General features: G+C 41.1%; 1 protein-coding gene and 1 long non-coding RNA gene across 10 annotated transcripts in view; one reads left to right on the top strand and one right to left on the bottom strand.

Moving 5' to 3' along the window:
• Window positions 1-7,397: 7,397 nt before the first annotated feature.
• The window catches only part of TCF20 (transcription factor 20), a 93,063-nt gene continuing 78,086 nt past the window's right edge, over window positions 7,398-22,374 (bottom strand). For 5 of the 7 annotated variants that reach the window (XM_053976957.1, XM_053976955.1, XM_053976961.1 and 2 more), the window contains 3 exons: window positions 16,444-16,493; window positions 13,338-13,465; window positions 7,398-9,554 (listed from right to left, as the gene is read on the bottom strand). In XM_053976957.1, coding sequence (XP_053832932.1) covers window positions 13,382-13,465; window positions 16,444-16,493 — 134 coding nt within the window. In that variant the 3' untranslated portion in view covers window positions 7,398-9,554; window positions 13,338-13,381. The remainder of the gene's footprint in view (window positions 9,555-13,337; window positions 13,466-16,443; window positions 16,494-22,374) is intronic. The other 2 variants (XM_053976956.1, XM_053976960.1) reach the window with 2 other exon arrangements.
• Window positions 9,462-16,424, top strand: LOC128807021 (uncharacterized). 3 transcript variants are annotated; one of them, XR_008437021.1, is made up of 4 exons: window positions 9,462-9,708; window positions 10,211-10,311; window positions 13,366-13,528; window positions 16,093-16,424. It is a non-coding gene; the product is annotated as an uncharacterized LOC128807021 (long non-coding RNA). The 3 variants fall into 3 exon arrangements; XR_008437020.1 differs by lacking the exon at window positions 16,093-16,424 and adding an exon at window positions 14,497-14,737; XR_008437022.1 differs by lacking the exon at window positions 16,093-16,424 and adding an exon at window positions 14,497-14,737 and having other exon boundaries at window positions 13,366-13,640.

Here is a 22,374-nt window from a genome sequence, read left to right as displayed (position 1 = left end):
TAAAGCTTTGAAGACTCTAGTCTTTGAGCTCTGGTAGCCCTTTCCCAAAGGCTTCAGAAGGCAGGCAGTGATCTACACTCCTCTGTCCTCCTGGCTGTGGAGGGAGGGATTGAGGCACAGCTCCCTGCAGGAACTGGATCTCGAATAAGCACCCACTGCTGCCCCAATTCCCCAAGCTACTCTGGACAGTTGCACCAAAGCCCTGCAGGTGTGCTGGATTTTGGGATTAAAACCACTGCTAAATATTTTCAGGGATTCAAGCAGCCTGACTGTCCTAACCTGTCATATCACCATGAACTGCTGATTTTATAGGCAGGGTGGAGTCAGATTCTTCTCCAAATGGCACAGCAAGAGGCAAAACACAAGCTGCAACAATCGGAACTGTGACTAGATACAAAGAATTGCTGCTCCAAGAGGACAGCTCAGCACAGGAGCAGGGGCCCAGAGATGGTGTGGAGTCTACCCTGAAGGTTTTCAAAACTTGACTATCCAAAGCTTTGAGCAGGCTGGTATAGTTCTGAAGCTGACCTTCCAAAGCCATCAGCTTGGACCAGAGACCGTGAGAGGTGCCTTCCAGTCTGTTCTGTAAAGGGATTTTTGGAGAGCTTTAAAACATGAATGTGGGTGACAAGTAAAAATTTCATGTGTGTCCTGTTTGTAATAGTCATGGCTGCTGGATGTGATTCCTGATCACACAGCTTGAATTCTTATTTAATTTCTTTGATCTAGAGCAGGTATACCTTTGCAAACAGTACAGAAAATTTATTCCATTTTGGAAAAGGAAAAACCAAAGTTTTAAGAGTCTGAAAAAAAATGTTCTGATTCTGTAAAAAAACATGAAAGAAGAGAGAGAGAGGCAGAATTTCAGGACTTCAGACCTGCCTGGATGATGAGGACATGTGATAGGCCAAAAGTCCAACTGGAGAAGTTGGTGAAGTGTAACAGCACTGCAATAGACACCGGATACCAAGGCAGTAACCTCTGCATGAACCTGGAGGTACTGTTCAGGGACAGGGACCAGCCACAGATACCCTTGATCCCACGTCAGGGTGAGAGGGAGGGCTCCTGCTTCAGCTACAACTCCAAAACAGAACCCTTGAGTTACCCCACAACAAATTATGATGCTCAGGTTGAGTTACCTGTGAGCAACACAGACATGCAATACATGCATTACACAGTAATGTGAAAGATGGAGAAATGCAATGACAGTCTTGGAGATACCCACTATCAGTGGAAAGGAGAATGGAAGTGTCTCCACCTGCTCACACCTGCTATGAACTGTCGTGGGCTCTTTGAATCAGAGTGCCACAAAGCTTTTCAGAATGACCGGAGATAGTTGGCTGCTCTGGCAATTGTAACAGGCTGCAGCAGAAATCAAGCTCAAACACTTGCTGTCAGTTGAAGCAGAAGTGAAAGCAAAGTGGAAATACAGGAGTTGCCGTGTTGTGTGGCTGTGAGCAGCTCATTTCAAGGATGAGCATATTGGAAGCTGTGGCCTGAAGGTGCAAAGCCTGCTGACTCCATGGAAAGGTATTTTTTCTTTTATGTACACTGCCTGTTTGCCAGACAGAGGCACAGTGCCTTGTGGGACACTTTGAGACATTTTAATTGCTGAAGTGCCCCCTGAACTCGTGACAGACCTTAGCTGTGGTTTTTACCACTCCCACCCAAGGTCATACAAGCTGGTCAATGAAAAACTTTTCTCCATTTATGAACCTTTATGTATTTCCAGACATATGTACAGGCTTACATATCAAAAAGGTAAGGACATATGCTCTTGAAAACTACAAATTGGTATATTCTTAATGCACCTAGTGAAGAAAAGGGTAGGCCAAAAAAGGGCTGTGGCTCTTTTGTAGGGGGTTGTGGCTAATAGACATTAAAAGGCTGCTCAGGCATGCCCCTGACTTGTTCTTCCTCTTGCATTGAAAGGAACAAGAAGTCCCACCAAGCCCTGCATTGCACACTTAGCTGCAGACTGGAAAAGGTTGTTCAGGTTTTTGATCAGCTACTCCTGAAGTCCAAGAAACCCCAATACATACTAAAAATAAGGGGATAATCTCATTCTCTGTCTCTCTCTCGGCAAAAATGGTAAATACAGGTTGCAGACTGTCTCAAGCAGCTCTTTCAAAGAGATCAAATGAAACCCTAGAAAATTAACATCAGCTATTGTATTCCAGTTTCTGTGGCATGCCACTGACTGGAGGTAGAAAACCAAGATGAGGCATTTATGAAAAGGGACCAACCAACCCTGGTGACCTGGCCAACAGTCCCTCTTGAAGCACAACAAAAACTACCCCCTATTTGGAACAACCATTTGGATGTAAAAAGGGTTTTCTATGTTAAAGGGTGAAATTCAGGGCTTGTTGCTCTGTAGTGTAATAAATGGCACAGAATGGATTTGGTAAGGTACCTACCTGGACTCTTCTTCCAAAACTCACACACACAGCTTCCCACAGAAAAGGTCATCAGCAACAGCTACCTCCACCAGTGAGGCCCTCAAGTGCTTTTCCAGTGATCTCAGGGCTCCTCTCATGGCATAACATCCCCTAGAAGGAACCTCAGGAAAAACCTTCCCAGACTTCTACTGACCTGTTATTTCTCCATGACTCTTTCACATGACTGGGTCACTTGTAAAACGTTTTCTCACCTCTCCTTATTTTCAAGAGGAACTTTGGATCATAGAACTGCTGTGCTCAGCTCAGGGGTGAATTCATCCAATGTGGTTGGTGGGCAGTGGTCGAGACCAAAGGGCCGTGCTCTAAAGGAGAATTTTTCCCCATTACTGGCAGTCTTACAGTAACTGCTGTTGATTAGCAGTGTTCCTACTAATAAATTCTACGTCTTCTGATCCATTAATCTTCTAGACAGCAACAAGTCTGTGCAGTTAAAAAGATGTGCCTTCTTTCTCTCTTCTGAAGCAGCAGACCACAAACTTGATGTTTGCTAAGTCCATCTTTCACATCTGTCATAAGGAATATTTACATTTCTGCTGTAACATCATCTTTTCCAAGTCTTTTGTATTCCTGTGGCAACATGATGCTGCTGGTTTTGAAAGAAATGGTGCAACTATTGTAGTTAGTCATGAGGCCTGCAAACCTTGATGTCCTCTTTAAGGCTGCAAATGCCCACTTCTGTCTCACAGCTCTGGAAACTCTTTCTTCTCCTGGCACATTTTCCTGCCATGTAAAGCCAAGAAAGATTCCCACTTGGAGCAGAGTCAAACACAACCCTGGAAATCTGCTTAGATGCTACAAAATTGGGCCATTCTGTATGGCCTCTGCTTTTGGTTGCTGGAAAAGTCTCCATCAGCAGTATTAATTTTACTGGCTTATTTTGTTGCAGAGTGCAGCTCTTTGGCTTCATTCCCAAATGGGCAGTTGTATTTTTGCCATCTATCACCTATACAGGTAGTGATTCCTCCTCAGAAGTTTCAGCCACAGCAGGACACCAGGTGAACAGAGAGACTGCAACATCCACTTTATACAGTGACTTCCTCACCTTGGTTTCCAAAGCAGCAAAATATTACAAAACCCAGGAGTGTTACATTAAATCGGTCCTTGTTCTGCTTACAACACAGTGCTTTCTTGCGTCTTTGAAATCCATTGCCACCTGCCAATTCTGAATTTCACAGTACAATACTAAAAAGTAATTTGTTCGCTCTTCTGTATTTCTTCTGACTACAAATGTGAACCGTGAGATCTGTCTTACGTGCAAATTACTTCAAATCCAAGGTGATGAAAAAGTGCACAAGAAGAAGTAAGCATTGTTATGCCCCATAATCCAGGTTGTTGTAATTCCAACAGCCTTCAAAGTGATGTCCTCAAAATAATCTACCATTTGTACGAATCTAATAATTCCATTTCTCTTCTGAGAGGAAACCCAGTTCCAGTAGGCAAGAACTTGGGTGAAAGACCAATTAAGGTTTTATCATACAAATGCTGTGAAGTGTGCAGACTTTCATTTTTTAATAAAACCATGAGAAGTGGTGACGTTGCTTTGATGAACTGGCTTCAGCTCAGAGGACTCTCGCTATACAATGCAAATTTATCCCTACACCACCATTTTTATTTTTAGTGTAAACACCTCCCAGCTCTTTCCCCAACAATTTCTCTGCCATTCTTTGCTGCTCCCCACTAAAAGATGTGGCACTGAAAATAAGCAATTTCAATAAAACTCAGAAAAGTATTGCCATGCTGTATCTCAAAGCCAGGGAGCACCAACCTCCAAATCTACTGTTATCTCCAAGTTTGGCAGGGGTAACTACAACCCAAAAGCCCCTAATGCAATACAGGTGGTATTTGCAGGTAATCTGGCCATACTCATGTTCACTAGCATATGCAAGCAGTTTTTATCATCCAGAGGAGAACATGTCAGCATGACTCCTGAAGCCCAGCTAGAGTGGAACAGTTTTTTCACAGGGCTTTGCTACAAGCTGGAAGACTATTTTTCTTTTTCAAATTATTTGGATGGGAGTTAAGTCTCTCTGGGGCTGCTAAGAAATATCAGCATTTCTAAAGCTGGCCAGGTAAGGTCAAAACCTTGAAACCACAGTGTTAAAACTGAGTTAAGCAATAAATTGCAAGAAACCTCTGGAGGATGAAGGGGGAAGAGAAGCAATCTCAGCTCTCAGTATTGCCCTGTGGAAGAAGCCAGCAAACAAGTGACACTTTCCTTCCAGTTCAGGCTAAACACATTTAACAGGACAACACACTAAACAGGAAGTGGGATCCACTTAAGAAATTAAATCCTACAAAAAGATTCTGTAAGCAGACTCTCTTCACTTTCCAGCTGGATGACAGAGCAAACCTTTTGGATTCCACCAAAAGTACAGGAAGAGCAAGCAATTAAACAATCACGTGTAGGGAAAATGACAGCAACTATTTCACTGATCTTTGCACTCTAAGGAAAAACCTCATAATCTCCTTCAGAGCTTTACATAATAGTTCCTGGCTGAATAGCACAGCTCAGGTAGGGAGCTCATGGTGCACAATATCTGAATGGAGCCAATTTTTCAGTGATGTGCATTAGCCAAGCTCTCATTGGCCTGTAGCAATGCCAGGAGAAAGTACCAGTGTTACCAGTCTCCCACAATTTTCTAATAATTACTTTTGTTGTCTACCTTTATTGACTAAATTCTCTGACTCCTAATATGCTGCCAGAGTTCCATCTTAAACCTGAAACAAATGAAAAACTAAACCTCAACCTAAACTTTTTTGTTGGAATTTCACAGCCAGACAAGAATCTTGTCCTGTTTCACAACAGGGATTTCTAACCCAAAGCCAAGATTGTAACTACTCTTTCAGCATCTCATAGCAAAGTCAGTAAAACCGTATCTTTGTGTTTTCTAGATCTGTAACTGAACCTGGATTATGTGTACTCTGTTCTTTTTCATGTAACTTAATAATTAAAAAAAAAATCCAGAGCAATGGTGAATTATTCATCCTCCACCATCTAAATATTCTGTTCCACTTCCAAAAGTATGATATTTACACTTAATTTTCTACATTTTGAGATAGAGGACTGCTTCTTTCAGTCATTCTGGCGAGTCAGGGACTAGATCAGACAAACCAATGCTGTATCCCTCTACCAAATATTTCTATCATGTCCAGGACACCCACTGCACTCGGGACAGCACAGGTAATTCCTTATGTAATAACTCAGTTAATAGGCATGATAATTTATAAAGTTTATATCCAAGTCAGCCCCCAAATGGTCCCCTTGTAACTGTGCCAGTTTAAGGTATTATCTTTCCTAATACACATTTTTATGTAAATTACTGCAGATTAAATAGTCAAAATTCCAGAGTTGCCATTCAGTTGCCCATATCTCAACAAACTTTTGTTTTTTTTACATGCATGTCCCACCAAAAATGTATTTCTTTAGCTTGCCATTAGCTGGACTCTGTGAACTAGATGTGCAACATTCTTTAGCAGATCCTGCACCCCGAACCTCTGAATGTTTTTTATTTCAATACTATTGAACATCATCAGTTTGTCTTGTTCTAAGCAATTCAAAAGGTTCAAAAATGTCACAACCCCAAGTAAAACTCCCTCTCATACCTCTGTGGTACACATTAGTGAGGTTGGCCACTGCCCTCTGCAGGGGCAGCTGAGATGGCTTTCTCCTGTGCTGCACGATCCACGGTGGTCTGTGCCTTGGGTTTCCAAGCATGGATTTCACGTGCAATACATATAAACAACAAATGCATCAATGGGCAGCTCCTGGTATTGAGATCTGCTCTGTACACATCCCAGGGCTTCCCACAGCTCCTGCAGGACTCCCTTTATCCTGGTCATATCAACAAACATCCTTTGCATGTTGAATCCATTCCCTATTCTTGATGTGAAAACATCTTTTTCTTCGACCCCATGTAGCAGTGCTGACTCACTCTGGTTAGCTTGGAAACGCTGCTAAACCATCACATTCAATTCCAGCACATTGGTGTAAGTCTCTTTCAAGTGATCCCGATGGGAGTCAGCATGGAGAAACACTTTGAAAATGAGCTGCCTTATCCAAGCTCTTGTTAGTTCATTCCTCATCCAAACAGGTAATTCCCAAACGGATGCCATTCTCATCTATACACAATCTCTTTTAAGGTTTTAAGGTTCTGCTGCATGTCATTTCTGCTCCACAAATTCTAAATTAGCCAAGACTTCCAAACCTTTTCTTTCTTTCCAGTTTGGGGTATCCACAATGGCAAGCTGTTAATTGCTCTTGCATGATGAAGCAGGTAAACATTCTGCACAACAGCTTTCAAAATCCACTCAGCACTTTGCATTTTCTCAGCCAAAAGAAATTTTTATTTCCAACAGGATTTTATGACTCTTCTGGATAATTTCCAAGTTCTCCCAGGAAGCCATTACACATTGTTTTAATTCCTCCTGGCTCGGTTTTAGAATCATGACGGCTCTGTTTCTGTAAAGGTTTCTGTAAAGACTTGACCACCAAGCACAATCCTGCTCTACTGGAGAGCACCCCTGACCTCTGACCACAGCACTGGGGGGATTAAGCCACAGCTGAGTCAAAGGATTTTAAACACTTCCCACTGCAAAATACTTCCCATGGAATTGACTGTGGTACCATTTCTTTAATTGCTCTACACAACTGCCACTACCTTCCAGCCACGGTGCACAAGGAAATATTGAATCTCCATACTTGCCACAAGCTCCCACATGGAAAACCTCCAAGGCTCCCTCCCAGCTACCCAAAAACCTTCTGCCTCTGCTGACACCACCCTGAAGAGCCAAAGTGAAAGTGTCAAATTCAACAGTTCCAGCACACACTGTTCTGCTGTCACAGTGCTACATACAGAGTTGACTCTTCACCAACATAAAATCAATGCAATAACAGGAACTTTTTTTTTTTCAATATGTAGAATAGAACAGACACTATGAAAAAAAAAAACCAATTTTTATTCAGTTGAAAAGAAGTCATTTACTCAATCACATTAACTATGCTAAAAATGACTTTTTTCTGACTACACCAGCAGTTAAATATTTTCAGCACCAAGTCATGACACATTAGTGACATTTATCACAACAGGTCTATTTCTTAATGTAAAGGACATACTAACTTCAGCAGCTGCTACTGGGAAAGGAGTAAGCAGAAAGCTGCCTTTTCTTTCCAAATATTTATGAGTGAGAGTAGCAACTTATAGAAATAAATAACTGCCAAATTATCTCCCAAATCTTTAAATCCATCTTTTAAAAATAGAGTTAAAATAGATATCTTAATATGAGCTATCATAGATTTTATTTTTATGTGCTGAATACTCCAAAATGTGAGTAGTTGAGCGAGCATCCAGTACATAACTTTTAAAACAGTTCTTCCCTCCCCACAATATCAACCCCATTTTTTCATCCATGTCATGCTGGTTATATCCCTATCTCTAGTGACTTCCCAGTAAACAACACGCTGTTTGATATCGCTAGGATACGCTACCATCCTATGAGTGAAAGAAGTCAGTGACCTGGTGAAATACCACCAACTCACAGGAACAAAAAATTCATCCAGTCATTGGCTTGTTAACTCTGAACATCAAACAAATCCTAAGCTTTAGTTTTTCAAAGCCTTTGTGGTCTTCCTCTTGCTGGGCCAGTTCAGAAGGTCATCACTGAAGGCAGAACCGATGACGAAGGCAAAGAAACCAAAAAGCAGCAGATAGTACTGTCTCTGTCCTTTTAAACAAATCAAGTTCGCACAAAACAAAAGGAGACAAGGTTAAAATGAAGTTTATTAGTTTTTTTGGTTTTTTTAAGCTTTTTTTATATAAAACTGTTTGTGAAACAGCTATTTTTATTCCCATGGCAGAGTGACCCCTGAAAGATGCACTAACCCCTTTCTTAAGGCCTTAACAAGAAAAAAACATGATTTTTTTTTGTTGTTCCTAAAACCCAAATGTTTTAAAATTACATAATTTACAAAAAAAAAACAAAAAAAGAATAAAAAAGGAAAAAAAGGAAAAAAAAAGAAAAAAACCGACCCCGAATAACCATATAGTGTAGGCTGTTACACTGACATTCCCTCTTCCTTCCTTAGGAAAAGCAAAAATATAAAAATAAAAAGAGGGCCAAGTGGATTTACCCCAATAAGTTTGAAGATACATTGATTCCACCAACATTCAGACTTCCTCTTGTTCCCCCATCTGGCAGGTAAACCATGTCTTCCTCTCACCTGCCTTCCAAACTGAAGGCAGCTTCTTGGAATGATCTGGGGGGTCACGTTGTTGCACACAGGGCAGACACTCCTTTCCCCTGTGTGGTACAGGTGTTCCCACACCAATGAGGTGTATGGGACCTAGCAAGCAGCAGCAACCTCTTACTTCATGAGTCTCACGACCCAAGAATCTGCAGATGTTGTTCAAGCTTACAATGTTAATAGTGTTTCTCAAAAATGGAAACCTCCCTACCCCTCAGACACAACTATTGACACCAAATTACCTGCAATCATCCAAGCCTTCCTCCCACACCCTACAAACAATTTATCAGTATTTGATTTGCCTTTCAAAATTGAATTTCATGAGATGTTGTGAGAAAGAAAGCAAGAGGAAGAGCGAGAAGTCCTGTTTGGAGTACTCCCAGTTTTGCTATTCTTTCCCACAAAATGTTAGGCTCCACATGCCTTGCTTTAATTTTGGATTTAATATTTACTTTAGCTATAGGTTTCTTTTTTAATTTATATGGGGTTTTTAAAATCTTAATCAAAAGCATCAAAAGGGATATAGCGCACCTTTCATTTAAAACAAAGTCTTTCAAGACTAAAAAATAGATCTTTATATATATATATATTTATCCCTCCCTCTTTAATTCCCCCCACCTGTTTCCTTTTTCCCCCTCCCCGCCCCACTGTCACTATGGAGATTGTGTCCATGGAAACAGCTGGTTCAGACTCCTTGGTCAGATTCTGTGATGTCATCAGTCTTGAGTGTGATGTAAGAATTTATGAAGGAAGTGCTGGCATTGGCAGGCACGTCGAGAGGGGGCATGGCTGCACAGTGGGAGAGATTCCATTCAGTCACGAATGTCCACCGCTTTTTATCTCAACAGCCTAACCTGAAAAACAAAGTCAAAATAATATTGGAATGGTTCCTTCCCTCCATTTGCAAACAGGCCTCTCAGGCGTTGGAAAAAGCCACTTAGCAGCCTACCACAGCAGCAACACCGAGAGTTCTTTAGCTTTGTGGACTGAAAACAGATATAGACAACGGTGAGTAGTTCAGGAAAGCTAATCCACGTGATAAAAAACTCTTCGTTTAACAACCAGCAAAAAAAAATTAAACAAGCCCAGTTCTGAATGAGGTCTGGGATGACAGGATGATCCGTGCCACAATGGCATGGCACTCTTACAGAACCTCTACCTTCAGCAGCCAGGCAGGAGCTCACTCACCTCATGTCTGCTCCTCACATTCACTGAGAGATTGGGAAAGAGAGGGGCCAAGCATGTCCCTACATGGCTACAGCTCCTGGGATGCCATGAGGGACTGCACCCAAATCTTCCCCTATGGGCCACGCTGCTACCATCCAATGGCGGTTTCCAGGGAATATGCAGCAGATAGTGAAACTAGTATCAAAATTACAGGAGTCCAGGAACCAAACCTGGGAAATTGCCAGATTTTACCAGCTAAAGGTAAAGCTGTGTGTGGTTTAACTATGTGAAGGGCAGGTGATATTTCTTTCTGCTGCTTTTTGATCTAATTTTCATATTACAGAGACAGTTCATAGAAGGACTAAGCTTGTGATGTCTTTCAAGACAAATGTGGAAACGTCCAAGTGCTTAGAACATGTTCTCCCTGTCCAGAAATTCTCTGAGGTAAGAAAATGAACTTCAGGAGTTTACTAAGTTGGTGGCGGCTCAGCTCAAAAGAGAAACTACAACATTAAAATTTAATTTCTCTAAGTTAGGGTTCTCATTCTTACTCTGCATAGAGAGACAGCAAAGCTTGAAATAATGTATTCCTTCCATCCCTTATCCTGTAACACAAGTGAGCCCAACAGCAATTTATTTATTTAGTAAGGTTACTTAAATATGACTTAGATAAATCCCTTCCTACCAGCTAGTGAGCCTGGAAAAGAACTTGCACCAGAAGTGATGCATATGGAAAGCGGTTTACAGAGTTAGAGGTGTGCCTGGGAGCAAAGTAACACCCATGTTTGTTCATAGTTGGCAATTAAACTCCAGGAACCCTAACTAAGTGTGATGCAGAAGTCAATACTGCTCTGATCATCAGCACACCAGTTAGATTACATCCCAGCAAGCCCAACTCTTGGCTGCAAATATCCCCCATCCAGGGGTGCCAGGCTGAGAGTGAGTAAAGAGTCAGGCAAGCACATACAAAAACGAGATGGGCAAGGTCATGGAGCAGCAGCTGAAGAGCTTGAAAGGGGGAGGTTCCCAGAGAGTTCAGGCAGCTGCCCCTTGTGGTTTCATTACTGCGCAACTGCGAGCCCTCACTGAAGGAGTGTCAAGGCCGTGTTGCTGTCTCTGGCTCCTGTACAACTGCAGCTTGCCCATGCCTGGAATTGGTCCAGAGCATTAGGCACTGGCTCAGGGAAGAAACAGGCTCAACACACAGAGTCCTGCCTCGTTCCTGGACAAGATCCAGAGCACCAGACTTGCTCTCACAGTCACTCTCCAGATCTGGACTTTATCCAAATGTTCTAGAGGCAACTGGCTCAGGGAGAGAGAAGCAACGAAGACAGAATACACTGACTTGCCTGGATGTAATCCAAGATGCAGGATTTTTCTTAATTTGCTAGGCCTGGGAGTGAATCAGAACTAAAACAGCCCAATAATCTCACAACTGAGTATCCACTGTATCTTACACTAAGGCCAGCAGAAGGGCAGTTCTAGTACTACCTGGACTGCTACAGAATTCCCCTGCAGTTCTTTAATTATCACAGTAATACAGTTTTTTTTGTTGTTATAAGAATTTTTTAGATTTGCATGGCTTTTGTTTTGGAATTCAAGATCAGGTTGGAATTGGAGAACCTAATTTTTAAGACATTCTGAACATTGAAAGGGGTGGCTAAATAGGACCTTCTGGTACGAATTAATTGAGGCAAAGGTGGATTTTGAAAGAAATGATGCCTTAAGAGAGATATCTAGAGCATACAGTGAATACAGTGCAGAGATTACACAGTCTGCAAGGTCTTAAGTCAAGACATTCCTATGATATATAAAAAAAGAGCTAGCACTGGAAAAGAATGCAGGGAACAAAGCTTTGTAAAAGGTCTCTGGGACACGGTAATCTTTGCCAGTACCTTAAAGGAATGGCCCAAAAATCACCAGACTTCCCTAGTGTTAAATAGCCAGAAGAGGCACTTTGGCTGTGGGACTCTGGTTCTGCTTTAACATTATGAATTACACTGCCTGTTACATTTTAAGGAAAAGAGAAAAGCTTAAAGGAATCCCAATGACCTTTACCATGGAAGGAGAAAGCTATTCAAACACTGAATACTGTTAAATACTGTTTACATGGTAACTGTTAAAACAACACTCCAAAACCAACCACGAATGCTATTAAAAATGGAAAGTCAGAGAACACAGCTGAGCTAAAGCAAGTCAGTGGTCAGTCTACAAAAAGTGTTTATATGGGACACTACCGGTCTTCTGCTACTGCACCAAAACCCCACAATCTTCCAATTAATCTCTCATCCTTCACATAGAACACCATTAGAAGGACTTCACAATTACTTTATGTGAAAAACAGGAAAGATTTTAAGTCAGGGAGGTGCCTGGGAAGCAAGGGAACGGCAATGAAGGAAGGGGATTACCATCAGCAGTTCCAAGAACTGACATCAAAGAGCAACTTCCCCTGCATGATTGCAAGAAAAAGACAGAGAAGCAAATAGCTTGAGTAAGAAATGCAACTGAGTAGTGAAATGAAGGCAAGAGACCTTCTTGGGTTGCAGTTTCATGGACAGAGTGCCAACAAGTATTAATTTGAAACCGAACACTTATTTCATTTTAATCCACCCTGTTGCCTTTGAACTGCAATGCACTTGCAATTGAGGAAGAAATAAGAAATCCCAACCTCATTCCATTCCCTGGGTGCTAACTCCCACCTCAGTGCTACTCCCTCCTTGTGCCAGTGTATTTTCCCAGCTACACAGTGAACCAGATTAGGAAAATGACCCAGCTCTGATGCTAACATGACAAAAAGCTGTTTCAGACAACTTGAATTCCCAACCAAGTTCTCACCTGGCTGTATGAATGCTGGGCCTAGACAAAGGAGGAGGCAGGAAGGAAGTGCAGTGAGGAACTTGGGGCACATTACGAAGTTATGGAATTGTGACCACTTCTGGATACAGTTCTACCTTCTATGCCCCATGTCTGTTTTCAAAATAGAGAAAAAAGCTGGGCTAAAAGAAACACAGTGGGGTCCTGCTAAGACTGATTTACTTATCCCTGGATCTATCTACATTTCCAGAAAATGGGAATCACAGGTTACAATAATCCTGAACTCATCAATATTATTTATTCCTTAAATATAGAATTTAAGATACTTTGACTTTATTTATACAGAAGCTTACTAACTACTCTGAGACTCACAGAAAAAAACCTTCAGATCCTTATGGACATGATACAAAAGGAGATTTCTGCCACTTGTTTAGCTGAGAGAGCAATCAGGTAGTTGTAACAGCTAACAAGCTTTGCCTTTCATTGTTTAACAGAAGGAACTGCTACAGAAATACAAAAAAAAATTAACAGGATGGTATCAGAGAAAAAATTACAAATTTTCTGAATATATACAAAAGCACCTTGATTTCTCACAGAAATGGGGAAGGCACTGGATGTAAGACAGCAGGTGGAACTGGAAGCTCTTCCCCACTCACCTGTGCTTGCTTTTATATCCATTCCCAGGAGTACACTTCCCCCCTCACCCCCGCTCCGACTGCTCTGTGCTGAGGCTGCCTTTCACCATCTTGTTCTGCAAGGAGGGAAGAGAGCAAGGAAGGAGGGGCTGACGAACCAGCAAGCCAAACAGAGGAGGAAAAAGAAAATGAGGGAGAAACGGAAGACAGGGGTAGGGAAAGGGAACATACAGAAAGTGTGAGAGAGAGAGAAAGAGAAAGAGAAGTCAGTATTGGAGTCAGAAATAGAATTTTCAGACAGAGTTTTCCCCAAGACAAAAGCAGGTAATTCCACAAAAGTAGAGTCTGAGATACGAAAGCCTGGTTAATTTTAAGAAACACAGAATTTAACACAAAAAGGTAGAGCAAGCTGAGAAGCATTACTTGAAAGTTGCCCAAACAGTTGGCTTAAGACAATCTAAGATGGCTGAGCCACCAAAAGGTGAGGTATCCCATCCCCTTTATAGCCTCTCCATGGCTCAGCATCCTCATCAGGTCTGTTGCAACCTCACTCGCTGTGATGCAGATAGAGCTGGTTGGATCTGTGAGAGGAACCCTTCAAAAGATGACAGTTTTCAGACAGCATTTTCCCTGTGATAAAAGCTGATATTTTGCATAAGTAACACATTCAGGACATAGATGGTTGAAGCATCAATCCTGACAGAAGGAAATGGAAAAGCTCACTGGGGAGCACATGGAAAGACAGGACCAGTCCCCTCTGGACTCAGCTTGCTTATGCCCTAAGTGTCAAGCACAGTTAATGAGGCAAGGAGCACCTTTGCTCTCCAGGAGCCACTTATTGTGATGAAGTGTATTTACTGGTGTGAGGCACGGACTGTCAAAGGGTAAGAGGCCCTGTACTGGGGCACTTAATGCTGGAGATTTATAAAGTTAGCTCCTCCACCCATTAGCTACAGAACAGCAGAGTGAGCCGTGAGACTTACTAATTTGCTAATAGTGCTACGCTGGTGTTACCTAAAGCATCGCTTTCAACAGACTGATTCAAAGTCTTTCTTCCTCTCAACTGCTCATACTCATGTCATGCAAAAAATTGATGCAATTTGTTCTCCAATCATTCTAAAGCAATGGCTTTCAGCCTTCCTGTTCCTGCATTGTCACTGTCTGCGATTCCCCTTTCCAGCCACTACAATGGAAGGAACAGAGTGAGCTTATATTCTGCCCTGCAGAAGGATTGGGAACAAACCAGTAATGATTAGTGAAACACACAGTGAGGGCAGAGAAAGAAAGCAAAGAAAACTCACTTGGCTTCAAAGAAATTATTTGTGTCTTTACCAAGCAAAAGTCAACAAACTTCAGTGTCAAATAAAGGCTGCTGGTGTTGAATTTTTGTTTTTAACGCAATAAAGAAAGTGATCTGCAGTGGGATAGTTCTGAATAGAATTCAAAATTTTATTGCCTCATGAAGAACCGTTATGAACTTAATTGGTAGTTGTCCCACTCCCATCCTGCAAGATTACTTCAGAAATCCATGTGTCTTCTCAGAATTTTCTCTGAAAAGCTGAATTCTTTGCCTGAATCTAAACCAGTTCTTTCCTTTCATGGTTTGAGCACCATCACTACAAAGTGCGCACACACAGCAGCAGTGATCCAAGCCATCTATGTAACACTATATTTCCCTGGAATACTTCAGGCCACAGGCAGCAAAAAGAAAACAGCCTTCAAATACACAACCCTCTGTAATGGTTTAACCTCAGCTGGCAACTAAGTACCAAGAAGAAAATAACTATCCCATCCAAACCCAGGACACACTCCAGTTATCTTTAGTCAAATATCCAAAGTTGAGCAGAGGATGGCACTTAGGCAGTTACATTACACAGAAAGGGGAGCTCATCCTTCCCGTTTTTGTTTGGCAAGATCTGCAGGTTCTTGTAGCATTAATGCATTAATTTAAGCTTGCTGTACATTGTCAACATTATTCCAAAGTTGTGCAGAATAATTTATTTTCTTTTATATAATGAAAAGTAGGCCAATTCTGGATAAGAGCCTGAATGTGCACTGAATCTTCCAGTGCATTTTAAATGCGTGTGTATAAGTACATCATTTTGTGGTAGAACATCCAGAAAGGAACATGAGGCTAATTCCTGTATGTTTACAAAAGACAGATTAAGAATAAGCTGTGAAAACAAAAGACCACCAGATGTCAGTCTAATTCTAGGCAGGGATCTGCAGACAAGAACTAGATGGAGACTAATCCCTGCTAGAAAGCAATACAATTCTTCCCTATTATCATTTCCTTTTCAGCACAAGCCATCCAAACTCTTGCCCAATTCCCGCTGTATTCAACTGGCAACAAGAACAGTTGTTTTTTTCTGGAAACTCTCTGACCATTTAAAACTGGAAGACTGGTGTCCACAACCTCCCAGGGATGTATCCTCCCTTAAGGGCTGGGAGGGGTATTCCCAGTACTGTATCCCGTTACTTATAGCTACAAGAGAGTATGTATTGTCTACCTTGTCCCCTCTTGCCATGCAGACAGCTCTCTGCACCACTGTGTTTGTAGGCTCCGGGGACAATCACTAAGGATGCCCAGACCCTGGGCAGAAGCAGCATAGGGGTCTTCTGACGAGCCAAAGATGTACAGAACAACCCCAGAGATCCACTGAAGGCTGAGTGGTTGGACTCAGTCCAGTTACTACTGATAAACTAGAACAAGATGTTTCCAAAAACCAGAAGAACTTTTTCATAAAGTAATTTTTCTTCTTCCTTGCATCCTCAGTAAATCCAAGGAGAAAACTCGACAGTTCAATGCAACATTCAAACAGGAATAGAGAACAACATACTGATTCTATCACAGAATTCAGGAAATGAAGCTGAGCTTTCTGAAGAGTCATCAAGGATCTAAAAGAACACTGAGCAGATGGAACAAACTTTTATCTTCTTAAACTTGGTAGTCTTCTTGAGTTGATGTTTGTCCCCAGAATATACCACAAGCATATATCACAGAATAATTGAACTAAAAGCATCTCTGACTACAGACATTATCCACATAATAAGATTACCAATCCAAATTTAGAAATCAGAAGAGGACAACAAGAAACCCAGGTATAATCTAGGAGAGGATTCTTACCTTGTGCTTGGGGCACCTCACTGAGAAATTCTCTTCGTTTAGTAAACAATCTAAAGGAGGAAAAGACAGCAATGTATTATTTTTTAATGAAAACCAACTTTAATAATACATCACATGTGTTAATCTTGCCTCACAGGTACACAGTTTTCATTCAATGATCTCTCATAGGAATACTTTTTTATTAGCAGGTTCATTCCTTCCACCCCCAAAGTTTTAGCAAACAAAGTAACTGAACACCCCAAGTGACAATGTTGCTCGGATTACCAAGCAGCCTTGGTTTTCCCTTTGATCTGTATGCAGTAAGAATGATAACAGCAAGCCTACAAATCCTGTATCCCAACCCCCTTCAGCTATTCAAGCCTTCTTCACTTTAGCACACGGAAGATGGACACATTCATCCAACGTGAACAGACAATCCCTGCATTTCATAGTACAAATGCTGCCTTTCACCCTTACCCTAAGGCCCTGCCAGCATCAGGGAGAGAAGGGGTGTGTGTTTCTAGGTATGGGAGTATACAATGCAATCACAATATATACAACTGACTTGCAATCGCAAATCCTGGTGGTAAGTTGACACTGTGACACTATGTCTGGTAGTCTGGTCACTCATGCTACTCTTAGATCTGCTTTCATGAATCTTATATGTGAAGCTTCTATGATCTAAAAATATTTCGTTAATTATTTAAACATATTACGTACAGTGAGGCACCTATATGCAACTGTTTATTTACGAACAAATTAAGCAATGCCATTTTGCAGAGCACTTATTTAGCAGCACTGCCAGAGTATGGATTGCTTCTCCTCACACCCCCCTTCCCAGACTATGCCTCTAAGTGATGCAAGTCAGCAGCTCCCAGAATTTCAGCTACAGGAAAAAGCAGGACTCCCCTCAGAGCACTCCACTGCCTCCCCTGGGCACCTTGAATTGCAGGGTCACCTCTCAACCTACCCAAACGCCTGATACCACTCAGTTCCAATTGCCTCTTGCATCAGAGGCTGACCCCAGGCTGTCACTGTCACCTCATGAGCAGAACCAAGCACCCATCCCCACTCCTATACAACCCAAGAGCTCACAAGTAGAGAAGTGCAATGGTAACTAAGATGTGCTAATTTAAAACGCTCTTAAGTATGTAGCATAACCAGTGCTACCCGCTGTTTCAATCTGCTGGAAGAGTTTAGCAGACAGCAGGAGACTGGAACTGAAGCTTGAGGGAAAAGCTTTCTAGATACCCAAGCTTTGGCAGAGCATCCCTCTGCTACGGAATGCTTAATGCTTCAACATGAATGCCTCTGGCCTGAATCAAAGGGAAACAGCATGCAAGAGGCTAAGTAACTTGAGAGATTTTAGCAAAGGGGAGTAAAACCCTTAATCCTGCCACAGATGATTTCAAATGCAGCATTAGCAAATCACAGGAAATAAATAAAATGTCTTCTCATTATAAGGGCAAGAATCATACATTTAGACTACAGCATGAATTATCACTGCATAATACAGCAATCATCAAAAATATACAGAGAAATCATCAAAAACATACACAGTATGTTAGAACAGAATGGAGTTCTCTTCTTTGTTGGAAAAGAATGCAATTCTTTAGCTAGTACATCAGCAAGAAAGATTGTACAAGGATCAGGAAGAAGTGCCAGAAACCTTGTACCTAATGCCTGATCTGTGTATGGAGCTCAATTTCTTACTAAGGTCAGCATTTTTGTTGCAAATACTAATAGCAGATCCAATTAATAGCATTTTTTTTTTTTTTTGTTTCTGTTAAAGGACAACTATGAAAAATGTCATCAGCACACTGTAGAAAATCAGCTGAATACCAATAAGGCAGAAATTGTTCATCATTACAAAGCTGGCCTGGATTTTGGTTAGCAGTTCCAAGTATTTTATATAACAGATTATGATTTGTCATGAAGTCAGCAGACACAGAGCTATGATCAGCTCATTGTGGCAGAAAGGGAAAAGTACTGAGACTTGTCCTTGTTTCCACATATTTTTCTCCATAAAGTAGTCAGGGAAAACTTAAAACACTTCTAATAGAAGCAATTATTCTTCTGTAAGCTTCACACTTTTGTCTCACCCTCTGTGTTCTGCCTGTTACTCATCTTTAATGATACTTGTGAAGACACAGGATTTCTGTTCTCTGAAAATTCATTTTATTTTCCTGTTAATCTTTTCCTAATTTACAGTCAAAAATATTTTGTAAGTAGAACTGCCTGTGATATATGTTGTAGGGACATGTGTATTGCAACCATCAGGATCTGACTCCAGGTGGGGAGGAACAAGCGGAGGGAGAGGATATAAAATTTCAGAAAACAAAGATCCTGTTTCCATGGAGACATCCCTAGGACTAAGTTATCTTGAGACATCAGAGGCTCTTCATAAATTTGGACAGATGAAAGCCAAACACAGACAATATTAACCACAGTCATTTCCATACAAAAATTACTTAAGTGGCACTACTGATCTTGATTTTTATGTAAATGGCTAAGAAATGTTCAGCTCTCTTACACCCTATATTGCCAAAGACTATTTTCTATGAAAGGAAATTAAAAGACAGCCTGAATTATGCTATATAAAAGCATCCATATGTACAAATTGGCAACTTACGAAGCCACGTGCCTTGCACAGCACTCAATTAACAACAGCGGGGCAAAGCCTGGCTCCTCACTGGGGTGGGGTTGGACACCGACCATTGGCGCAGAAGCCAGAGCCCAGGTCCCACCCCAGGGCTGCCTTCAGGGCTGCAAGGAACTGAAGCCATTTGACATATTCCAGCCTCCAGCCCTTTCCCAAAAACCTACTGCCTTTCATGAGGCACAGTAACTGAACAGGGACCAACTTCTAACCCACATGGATGCAAAGGCAAAACACTTCAGATCACACTGCAACTGCTTTAAAATACAACATGGGTACTTCATCTCAACTAAGGCACGGGCACTTCCAGGAATTCAGACAAACCAAGTGTATATTACTCAACATACCCTAAAAAACACTCTAGTAAGTGTTTTCTGTTTGGCTTTATTTCTTTGAGATACAAAACCAGTCATACATATTCCAAAAGCCTGAAAGCCCTTGTAAATGTTAACACAAACTTCTGAGGATTCAGAACAGATCTGTCACAGAACCTAAATAAAGCAAGGTGGCACCATCCTTCAAAGCAGGATGGTTGATCTCAAAATTGAACTACCACTGAGCTCAAGGAAGCTGAGAAGCACCTGTACAGTTCCACAACAGAAACATAGTAGAACTGCAAAAACAATAAAAAGAGTTTACAGGCTGAGCAAAGAGAAATAATGTTGATTTGTTTCTCAAGGAGGCCTACATTTTCTGCTTGGTCATAAATGAAAACCAGATCTTATGCCATATATTGTAAGAGTGTCTATAGAGTAAGACAGCTTGATTACACCCACAGATAAAAACAACTGCAAACAAGGTCTTTACTGTCACACCATCAGGCTGAAATTTTAAATGCTGGGAATCTACTTCAAGCTGGGGCTTTTTTATTTGTTTTGGTTGAAAACTTCAGCTGAAGCAGCCCAACGATTTCCTTAAAACTCTTTCTTGGAAAAAAGTTATTCCACCCATGATAAACATCCCAGGATTTTTTCTATGAAAAGCTCTATAATATCGTGATTTTCAGTAGAACCTGGACTTTAGCTAAGGCATGCCCTTGCCAGTTACCACAAAACCAGCAAACAGAACTCTCTGAAAAGCAATATGGGGGTTTTCATGTGCACATCCTCTGAAGAGGCCTATTAGATTTTAGTAGCTAGGTACTTTTTTAAATCCCACCAAATATACTTCTGTTTGGGGGTGATCAGGCCTTTCCTGTAAATGAACCTCTGCCCTCAGATTCTGGCACCAGACCCAAAAGCAGTGAAGCTGGCGGGGACATTTCTAAGACTCAAGGAACCCAAAAGAAGAAAGTGACCATTTCAAAACTGCAAAATGGGAAGCTAGACAGCAGGCAGAAGTGAAAACAGTACTGAGAAAGGCAATCAAGATACAGAAAGAATGGAGGCTAACAGGAGGGAGACCAGCGCTACTGGAAGTCAGGATCAGGGAATTAAGGATGAGTGCCAGCAGGAGGCTAAGACAAAGAACCAACTGGAAAAAGGCATAGAAAGGTGAAACAGAGAATATAAAGGACAATATACAAGAATAAACCAGGACTAGCAGGGTGAGGTGTAACAAGGAGGTGAGTTAGGAGAACCAACTGGCAGCAACAAACTCCAGAGAGAAAAAAGAACTAGAAACAAGAAAGGAGAGAAGGAGGTGAAGTATGAGCAGAGAGGAAGAAACCAGAGTATGAGCTAGAAAACCGGAAAAAGGAAAAGTCAGAAAGAATTAGGAGGAATTGGGTCTTACAAAGAGACTGGAGTAAGAAATTTGTAAAGAGGGGCCTGAGACCAACTAGATAAAAGACCTGTGGTTGGTATGAGAAGCCAAAGAGAAGAACACATCAGACATACAGACCAAAAGGAAGAAACAGATAGGAAAATATATTTTAAAAAGCACCAATTAAGTATTTTGTTCTCACTAAACCATACTCTTCCTGAAGTGAAACCAGAGACTCACCAGTTTTACCAACTCCTCCACTGTTTTTTAAATATGTTTGTGAAATTCATAGTCCAAGTATCCCATCTCCATGCAGCTCTTGCCATTTATTACTGCTGTATTACTCAAAGGAGGGAGAAATTAGCTTGGAATTGTGCACTCCAACAGATGGCCACATGACAACATAATGTCTCATAACAAAATTAAAAGAAGTAAGTGTAGTCTTGGAACTTGAAACACAAAAAGCTACTCTAAAAAAATCTCACAGGTTGCAAAGTCAAGACAAAAGTGAAAAAAAGCCAAATTTAATCTAACCCAGGTCTACACATTATATAGCAGACATGTTACATTTAAAATGGACTAAATAGTATGATTATATACTGGTTTTTGTACATGATGCTGCCTCTTCCATGCATGACACAGAACTGCTCTTGGGAATCAGTCATGATTGTTCAGTACATTTCTCATTTTGGAGAATCCTACATTTGCTGAAGTGAAGTAGAGTTAAACAAGTGGAGTAGAGTTAATATAGCTGAAGAAAAATGAGAGTATCTGAATTTTGATATCTGAATTTAGAACCCAGAAAATGCTACATACTGTATCTAGTAAAACATGAATTTAAATTAAGCCCTCAAATTATTGGGAACATTCACTATAATTTTTGTTTCTTCATGGTATTGAAAAGGGCAAGTCACAAACCAGAAACAAATACATACTAAACACAACATGAATGTGAATCTGATTGGTGATTGTGTGTCTCAAACACACTGCACCAAAGCAAGTTTATTAATGTTCATGAAACTCTCAGGCATGACAGAGATGAACATCATAGGAAATTTTCCCAGTTCTACTTTCAGAACCAAGAAAGAATCATCTGCAGTATGACACAGATCCAGCAAGGACAACGTATGTTCATGAATGAGAACCACCCCTCCATCCTACAGGCTGAGGTAGGGCCTTATGAAAAGACATATCAGCCTTTAATTAGGTGATTACTATAAGATAGATTCATAAAAGACCAAATTTACACTTACATGGACACCCTTATTTCTGGTATTTTTTGAGTATGTGACTTTTGCAACCTTAATAATCTTTCTTTCATGTGAAGTCAAGGATTCCCTCTCTTAGTAGGCCTGTGGTACTAGAATATTCCACTGCAATATTAATTTAAAAGTAACTTCCTATTAGAATAAAATGCACATCTCCAATAGGGTGGGACTTCACGGCAAGAGGTGCAATACAGTCATACAAAAGTGAGCATTCCTACTTCAAATACTCTAACATTTGGAAAACAGCATAAAATGGGTGGTGAACAGGTGGGTTGCTGTGGAATTGGAATAACAAACAGGAAGCTTGCAATTATTTTCTAG

Source organism: Vidua macroura, chromosome 5, assembly GCF_024509145.1.
Source record: "Vidua macroura isolate BioBank_ID:100142 chromosome 5, ASM2450914v1, whole genome shotgun sequence".
In the NCBI taxonomy this organism is placed as follows: Eukaryota; Metazoa; Chordata; class Aves; order Passeriformes; family Viduidae; genus Vidua; species Vidua macroura.
Note: the sequence above shows the minus strand (reverse complement) of the source record. Positions and strands in the feature narration are given on the sequence as shown.